At 41.8% G+C, this 18,850-nt stretch overlaps 1 protein-coding gene across 4 annotated transcripts in view; it reads left to right on the top strand.

The window, feature by feature from the left end:
* The window catches only part of magi2a (membrane associated guanylate kinase, WW and PDZ domain containing 2a), a 241,919-nt gene that overhangs the window by 198,530 nt on the left and 24,539 nt on the right, over window positions 1-18,850 (top strand). For 3 of the 4 annotated variants that reach the window (XM_034112517.1, XM_071201833.1, XM_034112516.1), the window contains exons 10-12: window positions 1,261-1,935; window positions 13,473-13,504; window positions 16,678-16,879. In XM_034112517.1, coding sequence (XP_033968408.1) covers window positions 1,261-1,935; window positions 13,473-13,504; window positions 16,678-16,879 — 909 coding nt within the window. The remainder of the gene's footprint in view (window positions 1-1,260; window positions 1,936-13,472; window positions 13,505-16,677; window positions 16,880-18,850) is intronic. The other variant, XM_034112520.1, reaches the window with a different exon arrangement.

Raw genomic sequence — 18,850 nt, 5'->3', positions numbered from 1 at the left:
GCGTTTGTCTGTTTACAATGAGAGAACATTTCAGAGATATCTCAACTTCCTGTTGTCACTCAGAGGGGTCAGCTCCATTTCAACAGTCAATCCAGGACAGGCATTGCCATGTTGTTTTAGAAATAGTGTCATTGACTCAGCCGTCAGTGCTGGTAGAGTCTCCTGCTCATGTTCAGAGAATTGGACAGCATGGAGAGTGAGGTTAACAAGGTGAGGGTCAATCACGAAAGCTTAGCTTGGTAATCACAACACATCTTTGTTTTCCTCTTTCTCTCCCTGCAACACGCTCACACATCCACACTGCCCTCTTTCTAAAGAGCATGACAATTATATCTGCAATTATAAAATAATTGTTTTCATAATCAACTTTGGTAATGCTGTTTGTCCGACTTTAAAGTGGATGGTGCCTTGCCGTGCCCAGTGTTTTAAAAAGCGGAGCACTCAACCAAATATTTTGTGTGGGAGCGTTTAATTGTCAGCTTGGTTTTATCTACAATGCAGTATATTGCAGCGAGCTAATAAAAGCACTTGGCCCCTTAAAAGGCAAATATTTGAGTCACTTGTCGTCAGCACTATTGTTTAAGGCAGATAAGAAACAAGACATCTATGGTTATGTTTTTCTGTAGAATTGTTTGTAGCTGTAAGGGACATCAAAGATATGGTGCTGATGTGCTGTACAGCTGGGTCCTGACTTCACCTTTTGGTCTATTTTGTTACAATTATTTGTGTTGACTATGTAAATACATAGTATAGTATACAGATTAAGTTGCTATTCAAATTGAAAACGTTTGAAACAGCCATGGATTTGTTATCATTCATACAACTATAGCTCTTGAATAAGGCATATTATACATCATCATATCTCCCTTTTCTATAATATCCTTCAACTCACCAGTTGTAGCTTTTATCTCTGCATTTACTGTCAGTCTCCTTCCTTTGGCATTTGAGTTCCGTTTCAAATGTCCTCTTCCAACTGTGATATGCTTTTGATTTGATGTCAATTTCATCAACATGTTTCAGTTATCACAAGAAAATGTTGTGTCCGTGCCTGATCACCAAACAACAGCTCCACCCTCTTGTCCACAAATAGCACTACTTCCTCCAAAACAAGAATGTAAGGGTCAAAATGGCAAACTCACCGCTTTGAAATGGTACTCCACCAACCAATGATGTGATGTTACTTCTTTTAAATATGTAATTCAAATTCCAGCCAATACACCTAACCATTGTGTTCCTATATGCCCTTCCTTTTGTCTGCAGGTGATGTCATCGTCTACATCAACGATGTGTGCGTCCTGGGCACCACCCACGCCGACGTGGTCAAACTCTTCCAGTCGGTTCCGATTGGCCAAAGCGTCACACTGGTCCTCTGTCGTGGCTACCCTCTGCCCTACGACCCAGAGGAGGCCGGCAACACCAACAACACCACCACCACCATCATCTCCCCGCTGGGCATCATGGAGCAGCGGCCCCTCATGGTGAACGGCAGGACAGGCTACGACAACTATCTGGACTATCTGTCCCGCACGGCGCGCTTTGTCACGGACCCCGGCCAGGACCAGATCAACGCCCAGCTGCTCACCCCTCACCCGGGGGACACTCACCTAGACGGCTCGCTGCCTCCCACCACCGGGACCACGCCTCCCGACAGCGTCTCCATGGCGTCGTCAGGAGCGACCCCGGGGGAACTACTGACCCTGACCATGGTGAAGGGCGGGGAAGGTTTTGGCTTCACTATAGCGGACAGTGCTATGGGCCAGAGGGTCAAACAGGTGCTGGAGCCTCAGGGCTGCCCGGGCCTCTGCGAGGGGGATCTGATTGTGGAGATTAACAAGCAACACGTGCAGGGATTGGTTCACACACAGGTGGTGGAGCTGCTGAAGGAGTGTGCCGTGGGAGCTGAGACCATCCTGGTGATTCAGAGAGGGGGAACAGGTAAGATCCATGGCTGCAGGAAGGCATGCTGGGAAGATTGGAGCTCATTCACCAACTCAAATCGGAATCAGAATTCCTTTATTTGTCCCACAACAGGGGAAATGTACTTTATTACAACAGCAGAAGTATAGTGCAGATAAAGTAAAGAAAATACATATAAAAAAATAAATAAGTATGCACACGTTATTATAATAAAAAACACAATAATGAAAAAAACAAATGGCAGACTATTTAAATAAAGAAAAGCAGCAGTATACATATATAACTTTTTAAGAGGTAGTAGCTGTTACTGTTTATAGATTGTTAATACATTTTTAAAAAAAAAGTAAGCATGGATTGCATGAGAGTACAGTATATTGCACAACGTTTCATATTTACAGGATGTTTTTGCAGATCAAGGGATTCATCATTATGAGAAAAACATGAATGAAACATTCCGCTTTTTAAATACACCTTTCTTGGGACCTTTCTCAAAACCAGATTTAGGAAGATATTGGTGAATGAGGTACATTGAATCTCTCTGCATCTCCTCCATAGTTGCCTTTTCTAGCTGCCTATCTGTCTGCCTGTCTCATAAGTCATCTTTGACTGTTGTAGCGTCTGTATGTGTGGTCCCAACCAAAGGCTGCAGAAAACACACTGTGCAGTCCGGCAGTGCTCGACAGCGTCTGGCTGGTGTGCCGCTGCTCTCAAATGCCCTCTCTATTCTAGAACAACAGTTGGCCTCCACTTCCCTTTGTACTCTGCTCGATGAACCCTAGCTCAGAGTGGTAAACAAATAGACGTTGCATGCTTTTTGCACATACTATTTTAGGATGTATTTGTCACGCCAGTGGGCAATTATACCTTTTTCTCGTGAGCCACAAATAAAGGTGCCAAAATTAAAGCCTGTCAGAAATAGGACGGTTTCAACAATATGCTGGTAGACTGCAAATGGCTCAAAAGTGCTTCCTACCCTGTATTTCTCACAATGGCTTACCTCCTGACAATAATGATGGACTGCTCTTCGTTTTGAGTCACACACAGGCTGGTGATTTGCAGAATCGACAGGTAGCAGACTGTGTTCTGCTCTGTCAGTGTGTGCAGAGTGGGTAGACATGGCTGTGTTCCTCAGAAAAGGCTGAAACTCTACAGACAGTTTACTTGAAACTTACTACGCTAAACATTTGCATGCGTCAAATAACCGAACACAGGTTGTGTCATCTGTCTAGAAACGTAGCTTGTGTTCCTTTTGAAATGGGGAGTTCATCTGCCAGCAATGACTCAGCCAAAGCTTCCATGTTGAAGATTAAAAGTTTGAATTAAATCTTGATACAGCAATGTTGGCATAGGACCTGTCTCTGTGACATTGTTGCTGTATGTTAATGTCACACAGAAATCATAATGCCAACTGCCTGGCGCAACAGGCACCACTGAGACTCACCCGCAAAGGTCGGCCTCTGAATAGATGTATTGCCATTTCTTTCTTTATTAGGCTGCTCAAGTCTCTGTCAGTGAGCCAGGAGCCAACAGATACGAGGAGGAGGAGGAGGAGGAGGAGATACGGACCAAGGGAATATTCGTTTTCCTTGGTCAGAGCATTGCATTACCAAAATTAAAGGAGATGAATACAAATATTTAAGCCTCTAAAATGTTGTCAGCCAAATATAGTCGAGTCAAGTTTATTTATATTGCCTATTTCAACAACGAGCAAATTCAAAGGGACTTCCAAAAAACATGCAAATGCAGAAAAATATAATGCCAAAACAATCCAATTATTACATTTAAATACATGGCCAAGGGAAAAGCTAGAATATATTAAAACAGGTATAAAATACAAAAATAAAATTGACAGTGCAGTTTAAGATATTCATATTTATGCGATTTAATCAAAAGCAGCAGCAAAAAGAAAAGTGTCCACACATGGGAGGGGTCAAAGGTCTTGCGCCACCACCTCAAATATCCCCAATCTGTCAACACACTCCCCACAAACACACTCTTACATCTCCCATCTGCAATGAAGCGCTCCCACCATCTGTCCGGGTTTTGGAAAGCTTTAGAAGGTTGAAACAAGCGCTCCCGTCTCAAAAGCAACCTGTTGGCCCGAGGAGAAAGTGGAAGCTCGATTTACGTGCTATTTTCCATCTCATTATTCCAAAACCGGATATAGCTTTGCTTCAATGTGTAGCAATACGCCAGGGTGCTGTGTCACATCTGTTTCTGTTGATGTTCTGTGACTCGACAAGCTGTGGGTGCTCGAGGTGGAAAAAACGTCCGTGCCACCCTGGCTGACTATGACTATGAGACTAGCATGTGTACAAGATGAATCCAATCTAAGACAACGTGCCATCTGGGTGGGTGTATTTGGGTATTCAACCAGATGAACACTGTGAGACTTTGTGTATTAGATTACTCACTCGGTCCAAAAAGAACATGCCACATCAGTCCGATTCTTTCTGCCCTGCACTGGCTCCCTGTCCATCTCAGAACCCAATTCAAAGTACTGGTCTTCACATATAGAGCTGTCCATGGCCAAGCCCCAGCCTACATTAATGACCTGATCCACCCTCACAGCACAACCCGGGCCCTGAGGTCCTCTGATCAAGGCCTCCTAAGGGTGCCCAGGCTAAAGACTAAGGGGGACCGTGCCTTTGAGGCGGTGGCCCCAAGGCTTTGGAACAAACTCCCCCAGATAATAAAAACCTCTGCCTCAATAGAGATTTTTAAGGGGCGGTTAAAGACCCACCTCTCCCGACAGGCCTTTGGGTCGTCGGGGGAGGTGAGTTAGTAGCTGTCTTTTATTGGTGTTTTATCGTATGTATTACCTGCTGCTGTTTTATGCCTTTTATTCTACATGTTATAGTTGTACTGTGAATTGTGTACTGTGTACTGTACTGTAAAGCACTTTGTACTTAGCTCATTAAGATCTGAGACTTCAGCTGCTCCTGGGTGAAAAACAGTCGCTATACAGGCTTTGTCATTTCTCTCTGCTAACTGTTTCCTTCATGATGGAGATCAAAAGGACAGTGGGACTGAGGATAAACACGTGTCTAAAATTAATGTTTTGATGTGACAAAGCTAATGAGCTGTTTTGTCTGTTAAGGTCTTGTGGTGTTAACTTTGTAGACTTTCACCGCCTGCGTTGTCCCTCCTTCCCACGCACTCTAAAATGTTAATCCAGGACGTTTTGAGCGTGTTGATTTGAGCAGTGGTTCCCATCTTGAGAGTCAGGACTTCAGCAAGGGATGAACGAGATATTAGATGAAAAGAGAGAAATGTTCATGTTTCTTTTCTGTGATTTTTGGGGGGTTGTTTAATCGAGGAGGGGAAATGAAGTTCCAGTTGAACCTCACTGGATTATTATGGAGATGTTTGGTTTAGGGTGCAACAAGCAAAAGGGCTGCAGACCCACGAAGATAACGGTACTACAATAGGTAGTTACTTCAACCCCCGACTTGTGTCTTAGTATTGTTAAACCATTCATTGTTATAACTGTCAACTAACAGGATATTCATTTACAGCAAAGCTTATAATTGAGTATTCCCTCCCTAGAACTCCCCTAAATGTCCAGCCACATTGGTCATTACTTTGTACTTTCCAACACTCAACAGTCTCAGCAGTCCCCTAATCTGTAAAACAATCTAATGAATAATTGATGTAGAATAGTTATTCCAGTAGAGATTTGGATTTTGGTGCAGTTCCTTCACTACGGTCAGATAAGTTGTCGTGCGGTCATTATGCCCACATAAACGACCCGTTTCAGCACCATAGAACAGCACACTGCCTGCACTGTGAGGTTTGAGTTGCAGCCCATTCTCTTTTCACATCCAACTTCCTCAGAAAGGGGCAGCTTGGAGCGTTTAGCCGAGCTATTACCCATTGTAATGAAACCGTCACCATGCTGCTGGAATGATGTCGCCGCTCTTAACAGACCCCCATTTGGCCCGCTCCCTCAGACCGCTGGATTCTGCCCACACGGGCTAATTGAGCTGGCTTTTAAGTGCTTGTGCTCATTGGTCAGTGTAGCACGGATAGAGGCGACCCACTTAAATCCAAACAACTGTTACGCTCATTTCTTTGGCACTGTCTCCTCCGACTTGTGAGTTCAGGGAGCGAGCATTTCTCATCACTTTGACTGAAAACGCAATCTGCAGCGTAGGGTTGAAGGAACGCTGACTACGTTTCAAAGTGTGCCAACGTGCGTATTGCTGCATGACAGAGTTTTGTTTTGAATGGCGGTGTGCATCTGGTCTCAAGGAGTAAAGGAGGTTTTGACAGCGATAGCGCCGCCATTACTCCCACTACCCAACAATACTGTTATGGCTATTTTTTGGGAGCTGTTGCTATGGCGATACACTCCAAATGTCCAGCATCAGGGATCACAAAGGGTTGGAGGCGAAAAAGGTTCTCAGATTGAGCTTCATCATAATTACAGGTCTCAACAAAAGAACGGGAGACGTTTGGAAATGGATTCAGAAGTGATGTTTAAACGGAAGAAAAAAAGAGTGTGAATTAAAAACGGAGAGAGTTGGCTTGCTTACTTTGATGTTGTCATGGACACAGTAGAGGGACGAAGAGAGCTGCAGCAGGTTTTTGTAGTAATGCAGAGTACATGTTGCTTTTAGGCATCAATACATCATTACCACCAGCACTCTGAGACAGTTATCATCATCATCAACCACAAAGACAATCGTGAAGAAAAGTGGTGTGCTTGCTGCTCTTGCTTTTACAGTCTGTGTCACCATCCTCACATGAGATCTGCTCTCTCGCTTAAAAGATTTTGGGGAAGAAACAACATAAAAGTTTCTCAATAATATTTCCAGAGAAGACAGAAATAAATAAATATTTTTTATTTAAGTTATTTTGTGAAGAGCCTGGCTAACTGTTTCCCCCTCCTCCATCCTTAAGCTAAGAATGCTATTGATTGTCTCAAATGGAGACCCTCGAGAAGAAGGCAAATAAGTGTATTCCATAAAATACCTGGCTGACCTTTATGCTGTGGTATCCTAAAGATGTGGATATTTTTCGCTGGACAATTTTTTTAGTTTTTAACTGTCTTCCCCCGGCATGTGTCATGACTCCCAAAGAACTCGCCATGCAAGGAGAGGCCTGACTGTCAAGCTGACGGCCAGTGCACCGTCCAAACAATGAGCCATTCATGATCAAACCATCCTGTCATTTCAGCCACACCAGCTTGAAAGCCTCCCATTTGTATTATAGTTATGATATGTAGCCATGCCTTACATTTGAGTGGCTCATTAGTGGCTATCTAGACCATTAGCGGGCTGTGCCACACCAGCAGACACACAGGGCTGTAATTAGCTGAGCCGAGACTTTGTGCTCGTTCACATGTTCGCTCGTTCATTTAGCTTTCCGCTAACATCCTCCCTCACTGCCGCCTGCCTACCCACTCACAAGAGCCACATGGTTTGATTCACACACCTACACACCAGCCAGGAACAGCTCTTTATCACATACATCCCAAGGCTGCATTTTGCACACTTGCGCAGACTCCCCTTTCTAGTAGCACGGTGAGTAGAATGCACCTCATGTATCAGCAGCCTGGTTTCACCTCAGATTGGTCGTGTGTCGGACCAGAGGTCGCTCTGAGAAGCGTGCAGGCCGCAGGTGAAGGTCTGCTTTGTAGAGGAAGAAAAGAAGAAGGCGGGTTTGATTCAGTGAGCCTCCTCCAGCCTCCCAGGGAATCGCTGTGTAACGAGACAGTGATTCATCGGAAGTGTTCGTGCAAGATAGAATAGTTGGAAACAAAGAAGAGAGGAATGGAAAGGGAGGAGATAGCAGGAGAGTGATGACTTTGGCTCCCTGCCAGTGCACCGCAGACTGTCGGCCATGTTCACACTTACAGCTCTTTCCCCCGGCAAACCTGAGGAGCTGCCAGTCGGGGATCGATACCCGTCCGGGCGCCTCCAGGGAGACAGCCAAGGAGCCTGGAGCATGATGGATGACATGCGGAGATTAGATCAGAGCAGAAAGGGTTAAACAAAGCTAATTGTGTTTGGCCTCGCTGCCATTGATATCAAATCAAAGCAGCACCTCCTCCCTGCGTGTGGGAGCAGTAGCAAATCAAGCGCTCTTATTTGAGTTTTAATGACATGGAGTGATTACCCGGTGATTGCCTGAGCGTGGTCTAATCCATTGTGCTATTTTGAGCTTTAATATCATGCGTGTTCCATCGTGTGCCTTGCTAAATCCTTTGGTTTGCACACAGCTACTATGACAATGTGTTTTCTGATCACATTGGGCTAACATGGAAATGGCATTTGAATCGAAGTGGATAGAATCGGTTTTCTGCTATGGATGTTGTTTGACGCTGCCAGCCTCCCTCATAACATAGAGATAAAAGATTCATGCGCAGCCCCATCGATTCTAGTGTCATCATAGGCTCATTTAATTGAAGGGCTAGTATTATCTTCCCATTGAAATTAAGGAGATTGTGATTTTCAATCAGTGAACAAATGAAGCTTTATGTGTGTCAAATGGTTGTTAGTGTATGCCATTCTGTTTTGTTGTTTGGCACAACCGGAGCACAAAAGCTATCTGGAAACATTCCCCAGTAAAAACCTCTTTAATTGGAGTTAGGGGTAGAAATTGAAAGCCCTTAACACCCTTAACTCTTTTTTCTTTTTTTCTTTTTTAGAAAACTTTATTTTATATTATTTGGGCAGTACATGATATACAAAAGTTACATTTATAATACAAATAACACACAATGAATACATATATAAATAACATAAAGAAAGCACGTTTATATTCCAATGAGACTCAGTTCGGTCACAGACTCAAAATGCCCCATGGCTGAGTCTGGGATTTGTCCAGGGTTTTTCTTCTCCTTCGTTCAGTAAGTATTTGTTTCACGATGGTGCCACTGTTTATGATCGTCTGATTTAGTATCCTTTTGCACCTTGTTTTCCAGATGTTCATACATGTTATACAAATTACCAGCTGAAAAAGTTCCCTGTGTTTATTGTCCATCCCCTCATCCAGAATGCAATACATGATTGAGATATATTCTACATTGAACTCTAAACCGATGCCCCGTAGGAGCGACCACACCTCCTGGGCTCATAGCAGTCCATGAGGAGGTGCTGTAAAGTCTCGTCCTCCTCCTCACAGTTAACCATGGGACATGTTTTAGTTTTAACATAGCAGCGCCATGAAACCACAGCTCTGATATCAGCCACCTCACGTCTCTAATGTCAAGACTTCGTTACCTTCGTCAGGTGTTAGGTTTTTGTATGCTGTAACACCTCCATATTTAAAATCGTTTATCATTTTAAAAATTACTCTATTCGGTAGTCCGATCCAATCAGTCCCTAAATGTTGAACTTCAGTTGTGAAGTCACCATAAACTAATTTATAATGGGGTCTATTTCTAGCTCTGCCTCTTCTTTTCTTCCATTAAATAACAAGTTACGTTTAGCAACCTCCCTTGTTGTACCACACACCAAATTGACACACTGTTTGTTTAATTGCATAATTATTTGGGCTGGTGGGGGGAAGATGTTTGCTAGAAAAAGGATCTTGCTAAGTATGAATGATTTTATTATGTTTATTCTTGATTTATAATTTGTATTTTTATTCTCCCAGTGTTTAACTTGTTCTTTGACTTCACTTAGTTTGTTCTCCCAATTGAGTTCAGCACAGTTGTCGCTACAAATAGTTATTGCAAGTATTTTAATTTCTTTTTTCACTTGAATGTTTGTCGCATTTGGCATCGTCGGTGCCGATCCAAACACCTTCGGTTGTGTTGTGGTTTAATTTAGCTCCTGATGCCAATTCATATAGGTTTAGGTGGTTTGTTAGAACATCCATTTCCTGTTGGTTTTTTATTATAACAGTGACATCGTCTAGATAGGCGATGGCAGTTATTTTGGGCGCATGGCCAACTGGTGTTCCTGATATGAACCTGTCATTGTTTATTATTTTAATGAATGGACTCATGGCTAGCACGTACAGAGCTGCGCTTAGAGGGCAGCCCTGCTTAACCTTTCTCTCAACATGGAATGCATTTGTCAACACACCGTTTACATTTACACAGACGTAAGATTTAAAATACAGACACTTAATCATGTTTATGAAGGCTTCAGGAAATCCGTAGGCCTTCATCACCGACCATAAGTAATCTCTGGATAAATAGTCGAAGGCTTTTTTTTGATCAAGTCCAATAATAAAAAAAACTTTTTCTTCTTTTGGCTTATTTATGATTTCTCTTAAAATTGATAAGTTGTCCCACATAAGGCGACCTTTTATAACACATGTTTGTTCCTTATCTATTATTTTATCTAATATATCTGTTCATCTATTCATTATTATTTTTGCTAGTATCTTATAATGAGTATTCATTATAGTTAAATGTCTGTAATTATCTATATCGGTTTCATAGTTTTTTTTATATAGTAGAGTCAAGACACCTTCATAACATGAATCCACTGCTGAGACCTTCATTAAACATAGAGGTCAGTAAGTTTAAAACATCATCAGATAATAGTTGATAAAACTCAGTGGGCAGGCCATCAGGACCGAGGCTCTTACCAACATTCAGCTCTTTCACCGCCTGGATCACCTCATCTTTTCTAATCTCACCGAGAAGGAAATCAAATTCTTGGATGTTGTACGGAGGGATTGTTCCCAACAGAGTTTTAACACAGTCCGTTTCAATGTCTATTTTTTTATATGCTTCAAAACATAAATCTCTTATCACTTCTCATTTCTGTTTTTCATTATACACAATACAACCTTCTTGATTTTTTATACATTTGATGAATTTACTTTGAATTTGCTTTTGGTTGGTTTTAATGGCTTGAGCCAAGTTGCCTCGTTGATCTATTTCAGATGTTGTATGAATATTATATAATGATTCCTGGTTTAATTGATCAATTTCAGTTTTTAATTTAGATATATTGTCTTCTACCGTTTTAGTTTTAACTTTAATCTGCTTTAAATTAATATATTGTTTGATTAATGATTCATATTTAATATTTTTTGCTTTATTTAATTCTCTACATTTAAATTTGAAAACACTTTTTAACCTAACGCCCTTAACCAATCCCAGCCAGTATAACCTGCTAAGGGCTGAGGTGGGGGGGTGAAACAAAGATCACTCTCTATGAACTTAGAGACGTGTCTCTTCTTATTAGGGGGCTTGAATAAGCGAGACACTCACCCCTCCTGGTCTTACGAAAGGATAACACTCATAGACTTTCAGCACCACGGACAGCTCCTTTCACTCTCGCTCGTTCTCTCGGGCTGCGGTCGAATAGCCACAACAAATCAGGTCCACTCGATTTTAAATAAATAACAACTTATGCAATACATGCATTACTTGATAGGTTGTCTCAAGATAACAACACACAACTCTGTCAAACTTGATGACTTTATTTGATCCTCTTTTCAACAGTTAGGTCCGAAGTTCGTATTTTGGTTTAACATCTTGTTTAAAAGTTCAAAACGTATAAGCACTTCGGTAAGACAGCCTACTGCATAATTAATATTCTCAATAAGCACCAGGAACGTTCATGATTAGCATTGCTGGTCTCGATCTGTATTTTCTATGAAGGGCCTAATGGTGCATCACTTTGAATGTTTGGGCCCGTGGAATTGTGGGACAGTATTTTCTTAACATTGAAGCTCCTTCCCTATCACCTAGAGAACAGCTCTCATCATGGCTGCAACTGAAGTACTTCCAAGTCATTTCACTACATTAGGGAATCTTCCGAAGCAAAAAAAAGCCTCTTCGACCGTTAGTCTCTCCTTCAGTCTCTTTACACTTCTAACTTTTACCCATGGGGCATTCTGCCACCCTCCAAGTAAATGTCTGACACGCCTGAGTCAACAGCAGCTCTGCCCTGAGGATCACCTCGGTCAGCGATGCCTGTAGAGCTCCTCCTCTCTGTCTGTGCACACGGCTCAGGTGCTGTCACACACTCTGCTCTGTGGTTGCTTCTTTTCCTGCTTGGGAGGGCTTTCATTGAAGCAACAATCCTCTGTATTGAAATCTTTGTTGACTGAGAAGCTGCAAAACATTGCTGAATGTCTTTGTGTTGCTATTGTTAATGTTGTTGCTATTCCATCGGCGGCTCAGTGAGACGAATGTTTTTACTGTGTGATTGGAGTCTCGCCACGGCAACACCACGAACGCATATTTGGAGCGTTCACCCCATCATTTGATCCGTTTGTTTGCGTAAGCTTCCCAGACTGTGGCAGGGATTCAGGGAGACGGAGTGTGTGCCTCGTGTTCTACATGCTCCTGTGACTTTGACTATAAAAACAGCTGCAGCATACGTTTCATTAATCTGTATTTGTGCGTGCGTGTACTAATGTCAGCTGCGGCTGCTGTTGTTGTTTCTACTGATTGTTTTCTTTCATCAACCGAGTTAGATTTCTGGGTGTTGTGCTTGAACAATGTTGTAAACAACAAATGTGTTTTTAAAGGTCAAAGTGAGATGAATGGGAAAATGAGAGTATGTGGCTTTTACCTGGTAAAGTGGTTCCATTTTCAAAACCCGCTTTTTAAGCAGTGACAATAAAGTATACCCACAAATGCTGATATTTTCATAAACGAATGGATCACATGACACCCTTGGTTTCCTACTGCTCTCATTAGTATACTTAGTGAAAACGCTCAAATGAACCTGTTTAACCGAAGTCTGTTTACAGGTTTTTGTTGGTACTACTTCCTCAAGTGATGTCACTCAAGGGATTTACAGATTTCTCTTTTTGAATATCTTCAGGAAAAAGTACGTTTGCGCTCAATTGCATCATGTGATGAACCCGGAAGTTGTTATTTCACGGTTAGGCTGAATTGTCTTCATTATTCAGCCCTTTTTGGGGTCAAAAGGAAACATTCAATGTTACTAGCATAACACACAACAAATCTGACATAGCAAACATTTGGGCCAAATTGTACATTTAGCAAACCGTCCATCGTCATCAATATGTGGGTGGACTTACAGGATCAACACTGAGCTGCTTCCCCCTAGTTGCCAAAACATTTGTTAATGCGCTTTTAATATCATGATATTCATTATGGTGATTTTCTTCTTTACTAATAGAAAACATCTCTTTAATATAAATCCCAAAATAACTCATTCCAAATAATCCTTACCCCTGTTGGAAAAGATGACATCATCGCTGCTTTTAAAGTCTTTCCTTCATGTCATCAATGCCACCTGTCGATCACTGTGTGTCATGTTATCACGATCATCTTAACAATGACACGACATCATCCTGTGTCTTCTCTACATTGTTATCTTTCTAACTTCGCAATCTGTTGCTGCCTTAAAGATATCTACTTGCTATCTTCTGCTTCATCCTTCTACGCCGTTTGAGTTGTGTTTTTCTTTGTCATTTCCTCATCCTATTCTTATTTTCTTTTGGTTTATCTGTAATTATGTTGATAACGTTTTTTTTATTCATCTTGTAATCCCCATAAACCAACTGAAATCGGCTTTTGCTGCTCAAATCCAACCGCGCTTCTCATGATCTATTCATCCATCTTTTTCAGTCTAAAGCACCTTTTTGTTCTCTCAACATTGCAGGTCACTATTCACCCTGGAAGACCCCCAAGCAGGTAACATCCACCAGCCCCCAGAACTCGGACTGTCTGCTTCTTAATCATTAATAAACAATTCTAACTTCAAATGGCTGCAGTATGCATAACACATGTCCTAATCAGACTGTAATCTCTTTATTTGACTCATTTGTAAGATGTCTTAATGGCTTGTCAACCCCTCCCTCGCTGTACTAACTCCACTGATGATCCACTATGTGTCCATGCCTTTTACAATAGCTAGCCCTTAATATTCCTCTTTATCGTCACAGGATTCAAAAAAGGTCAAGTGTCCACCTCGTAACATCACATAACCCGAGTCAGTGCCATCAGGGTCACCAGCTCTGAGGGCAATTGAATAATGCTACAGCTAAAGTGCTGCTAAGCCTCTGTACTAACTGCTTTGGCATGACCCATATACATTCATCCCTCTTGTATCATCTTTTTCTAACCATTTTTCAAAAGCTTTTTGCACTTTCATAGTAGCCCCCCCCCCCCCCCCCCCATCACCTTGCCATTGTGTTCCTTTTGTCATGTCAAGCTAAAAACCCTCATGTTGCCTTTCTGCGAACTTGCACCCGGCCTCTTCTGCTGCCACCATAAATACTCGACTTTAGTATCATCTGCTGTCCCTGTGGGCACGCTACAAACTCTATCCACCCGACATCCTCTTAGATCAGATTCCCTTTGTCTCTGTGTGTTTGTCACACTTACATGCCTGCACACGCACCCATCTTTCTTTGTTTCTCTCTGTGTGTGTGTGTGTGTGTGTGTGTAATCCGTTTCATGCGTGGACGTCCTCCCAGCGCTGACCTCGGCTCATGTTGTCCCCACTCCACATTTAACTTACATCACCTTAAACATTCATCCTGTACATTTCAACGCACCTAACATTCTCCTCACCCGTCCTGCTCCCTGATCATCTTTGTATCTCCCTCAGAATAATTGTAATTCTGGGCACTGAGGGGGAAAGCTTTGAAAGTCACAAAGTTGCAGACGGAATGCAGAGTCTCTTTCTCCGTCTTGTCTGTTCCCATCTCTCTCTCTCTCTCTGTCTCTCTTCACCCCCCCAGTGTTCATTTGTTAGCTGCCTCACCCCGCTCGGCCCCTCTCCCCCCGCTGCTCTACCCCACGCACACCAGAGTTCACTCTCAGTTTAATTGGCTATCATTTGTTACAAGAACACTTCTGCAGCTCTGAGAATGAAATATGGAATAATTTGACTAATAAGGGAAGACAGGGAATCGCCTAATTGTCATATCGACCTACAGTTGAGCTCCGCCTGCCGCTCCGCAGAGTTCTTATTTGCAAATGAGCTTATCAAGTTTGTCAGTCAAATCTAGTCACTTAGCGTCGGAGCAGGTGTCTCTATCCTATAATGTTGTGTTATAAAGGAGACCTGCCTGCAGTGTCCTCCATTGATCTGACCAGCTAGATTACAGCTAAAGTGTTCCTGCCTCAACTGTCTTAATCAAACACAAAGACACGTATAGAAGGAGAAAGAGAGATGCAGGAGTCTAATCTCAGCCTTAACAAGGTCCCCCGTCTCAACAGCCTGCTCTGTGCAGACGTGCTTCACATCAATAGCAGACTCCAAAGAAACCACAAAGAGAGGAAGCACTTTTGATTCCGTCCTGGAGCTTTTATGAAGCGTCTATTTATTCTCGGTACATCTTGAACCAGAAGCCGTATAATTCTCAATATCAAAGCGAGCCATATGCAGTCAGTCTCGCCGTCTCACTTTCAAAAAGGCCGTGGCACCCTCCGGATCCGTCTCTCACACTTTATATGACATCTTGATTCTTGGATCTGCTTTGTGTCAGGCTGTGACTCGAGCAGCCTGACTTATCTGACACATCGAGACTGACACTGAGTGACTGGTGTGGTCAAATCTGCCAGTGTCACCTCAAACACTCGGCAGCACATTAACCAATGTGTTTCTGGATTAAACAAATGTCGAGTGGATATAAAATACAATTATTATCACCTTATAAAACAGAAATGCCAATTCACTGGCCAGTAGGATCATATGAACATCATGCTGTCATCCTCTAATTCCCAACCAAATGAAGGTCATATTTATCTGTTTTTCACCTTATTATATATGTTTTCCTCTCCATACACACATCCTCCATATACCCTGAGATTTAAAGGCTGCTTGTTTCAAGAACTAACCTAACTAACTTTCTGACTTACCACCTGTTGAACATGAATTGACTGTTTGCTAAACCCCACCCCCCAATGTCTAGTTTGTCCAATCATAGCTTAGCGTTCATAACTATGCAGCCTGTCAAGCTTTCTCTTCATTTCCAAAACAATAATGGGACAATAAGTTGTTAAAAAACAGGCACAAACAAAGCTAAGAATTGTATTGAACAATGTGTTTATTGGCTTAAAGATCAAATAAACGTTAGCATGCCTGGCTAACTTGATTAGCTAACCTGGTGTTATTCATTTCAACAGGCGAAGGACATGTAATTAGCTTACGAACTCACATTGCTGCCTGTAAATGCCGTCCATTTACAAATCCCCTTTTCCAGTCAGAAATAAATGTACTACATCTATTATAATGCACTGTGTTGCATGTCAAATATGATATTCTATAATGAGCATCCAAATCATCCATAATTATGTTAAAATGAGATTTTATATAAATAATAATACACTAGAGCTAACTAGCTGTACAGTATACAAGAGCAATGCTGCGGCTGTGTCGTCAGCTGGTGAGGATGGTGATATTTCCCCTGCAAGATTTAGCCTCAATTATTTAGCATTTCATGATGTACTGTATGAAGCCTGGTGAATATTAAAAGTCCTTTTCGAAGGCTATTCATTTTTAAACAAATCTGCTGAAAACTAGATAATTCATTTTTAAACAATCTTGCTATATTTAGCGTTGGCATCCAGCTTAAAGTGAGGATCCTGCTTCTGCTTCTAATGAAAAATCGAAATACAACGCAAATTCTGAGTAGATCGGCGACCATCTTAAACTGCTCGTGTGCTTTGTGAGAAGAGAAGGTTGGACAGGAGGAGCAACGGTAGCTAAGAGTGGTGGGGATTAGCAAACGGTCATAAAGTCATAAAGCTAACTAAGTTTTTAGTGTTGTAATCAAGGTCACCGAGCTAAAACCTTGTGTTACAAAGGGGGAAGTTGGTAGTGAAACATTTACCCATCATGCCGCTGTGCTTTGCAGGTGCTGGAGCAGTGGGAGTCCCAGCAGGGCCAGGGCAGCCCCGCTCAGACCAGCCTGTCAGCCCCAGTTATCCCCCACAACGCCCCCTTCCCAACACACCATCTTCACAGGGCCTCGGTCCCAGACTCAGCCTCCGAGGCCCTGGCTAAACCTGACCCCTTTGACCTTTATGAGAAGTCCAGGGCAATCTATGAGAGTAGGCGTAAGTACCAGAGACTGTACTGCCGGGGTAGCATTGTGACAAACACTGACGGTGCACTCATTGGAAGGTGGAGTAGTGACGATTCATCACTACTTTCTCTAACACACACAAACACGCATTGAGTTACAGATTCCTTTTTGTTGTTCACTTTGGAAGCTGCACATCGAAAAAGGGATTATAAAATGTCATATGCACAACTACAACTTAGTTTTGACTCACCATGCAACATTAGAGTTCTAGACGTTGGATTTCGCTCTTGAGGAAGTGTTATTGAAAATGCTGTATTGAAACACTCAACTAAATTATTATAATTGTAATATATTTATTATGCAACACCCTTGACCCGACCCGCATCATCTTTGTTTTACCCAGAACCGAACCCGGAAAAAAGGGTTTGAAAAAATACCACTCGCGAATCACTTTTTTTGCGGGTCACCCGTCGGGTACCCGCGGGTGCAGGACTCTGCTGCAGGGTACCTTGTGAATTTACTCCAGGTGGAACTAAAGTCTGATTTAACAACACATCTGTAAAGTAACTAAAGGGATTAAATACATGTAGTGGAGTAGAAGTACACGGTTTACCTCTGACTTATGTTTACTGCCAACCCAAAAGTACCTCAGAAATAGTAATCAATAATGTATTGAAAAGTTATTTGGCTGATTATTTTATATTGGCTCAAGCCAGGTTATATGGGATGCCCAGTCTACTTACAGATGGTTTACTCATTTTGAAATATTAAACTTAGTTTTATTTTCTTTAATTTGTCATCCTCATGTAGAATGCTATTATGAAACACACATTTGGTTGTTTATAGCATAAAGAACATCTGATTTAATGTGAGGTAGGGAAATAATCATTTGAGTATAAGTATGTGTATATAAATAAGTAATTTACAACAGCTGTAAGATGCTTGAAAAGCTTGAAAATGCACCTTGAAAATGCTTGAAATGTGCTTGAATTTGACTTTGGAAAAGGTGTAAGAACCCTGGATATGCTAAACAAGAAAATACATAAAATAGTGCATTAGATACAAAATTGCAGGAATAGGAAAATACGTGCATAAAAAATAAACAGATTGTAATAAACTATAATAAGCATATACAGTATTTTAATCTAAGAGATATGTTGCTAATTTTATTCCTCAGTTTTACAAGCATTTTGCAGATTTATTTCTCTATTGCCATTTGCAGCTATTAATTCCTCCTATTATCTCTTTATCTCGTCCCGTTAAAATGAGCACACAAGCCTCACAACACACACACACAAGCTGCCATCAGCTCAGCCTTTTTACCGACTGGAAGGATCTTTACATCATGATATTGAAACCCTGCCAGTTTACAGCGTAAACAAAGATAAACAAGATGTGTTCATGAATAAACACTCTGTGCAGAAGCTGATTTATTAAGACTAAATCCTTTGGTGCCAGCAGTATTACCATCCTCTGACTTGTCAAATGTGGAAAGAGATGTCTTCTTTTTATGATCATCGGGATGCATCATCAAAACTCTGGAACTTTTGGCAGTGGAAAACTACTAAATGTGCTTTTTTGATGTTGGTATAACATTTGTGATATTGGGCTATATAAATACACATTGATTGATTGGTATGCAGGGTTCAATCAATCAATGTTTATTTATATAGCCCAATATCACAAATGTTACATTTGTCTCAGTGGACTTCACAGTTTGTACAGAATATCAGTATGACAATATGACACCCTCTGTCCTTAGACCCTCACATCGTACAAGGAAAAACTTCCGGAGAAAACCCACAGTTTAAAGGGAAAAATGGGAGAAACGTCAGGGAGAGCAACAGAGGAGGGATCCCTCTCCCAGGACGGAAAGACGTGCAATAGATGCCGTGTGTAAATTGAAAAGATAATACATTTGCAACATAGGTAGTCCAAATGTTTGGTCTTAAGCGCACTCTTAAAAACGGATAGGGTGTCTGCCGCCCGAACACAAACTGGA

Source organism: Pseudochaenichthys georgianus, chromosome 23, assembly GCF_902827115.2.
Source record: "Pseudochaenichthys georgianus chromosome 23, fPseGeo1.2, whole genome shotgun sequence".
In the NCBI taxonomy this organism is placed as follows: domain Eukaryota; kingdom Metazoa; phylum Chordata; class Actinopteri; order Perciformes; family Channichthyidae; genus Pseudochaenichthys; species Pseudochaenichthys georgianus.
Note: the sequence above shows the minus strand (reverse complement) of the source record. Positions and strands in the feature narration are given on the sequence as shown.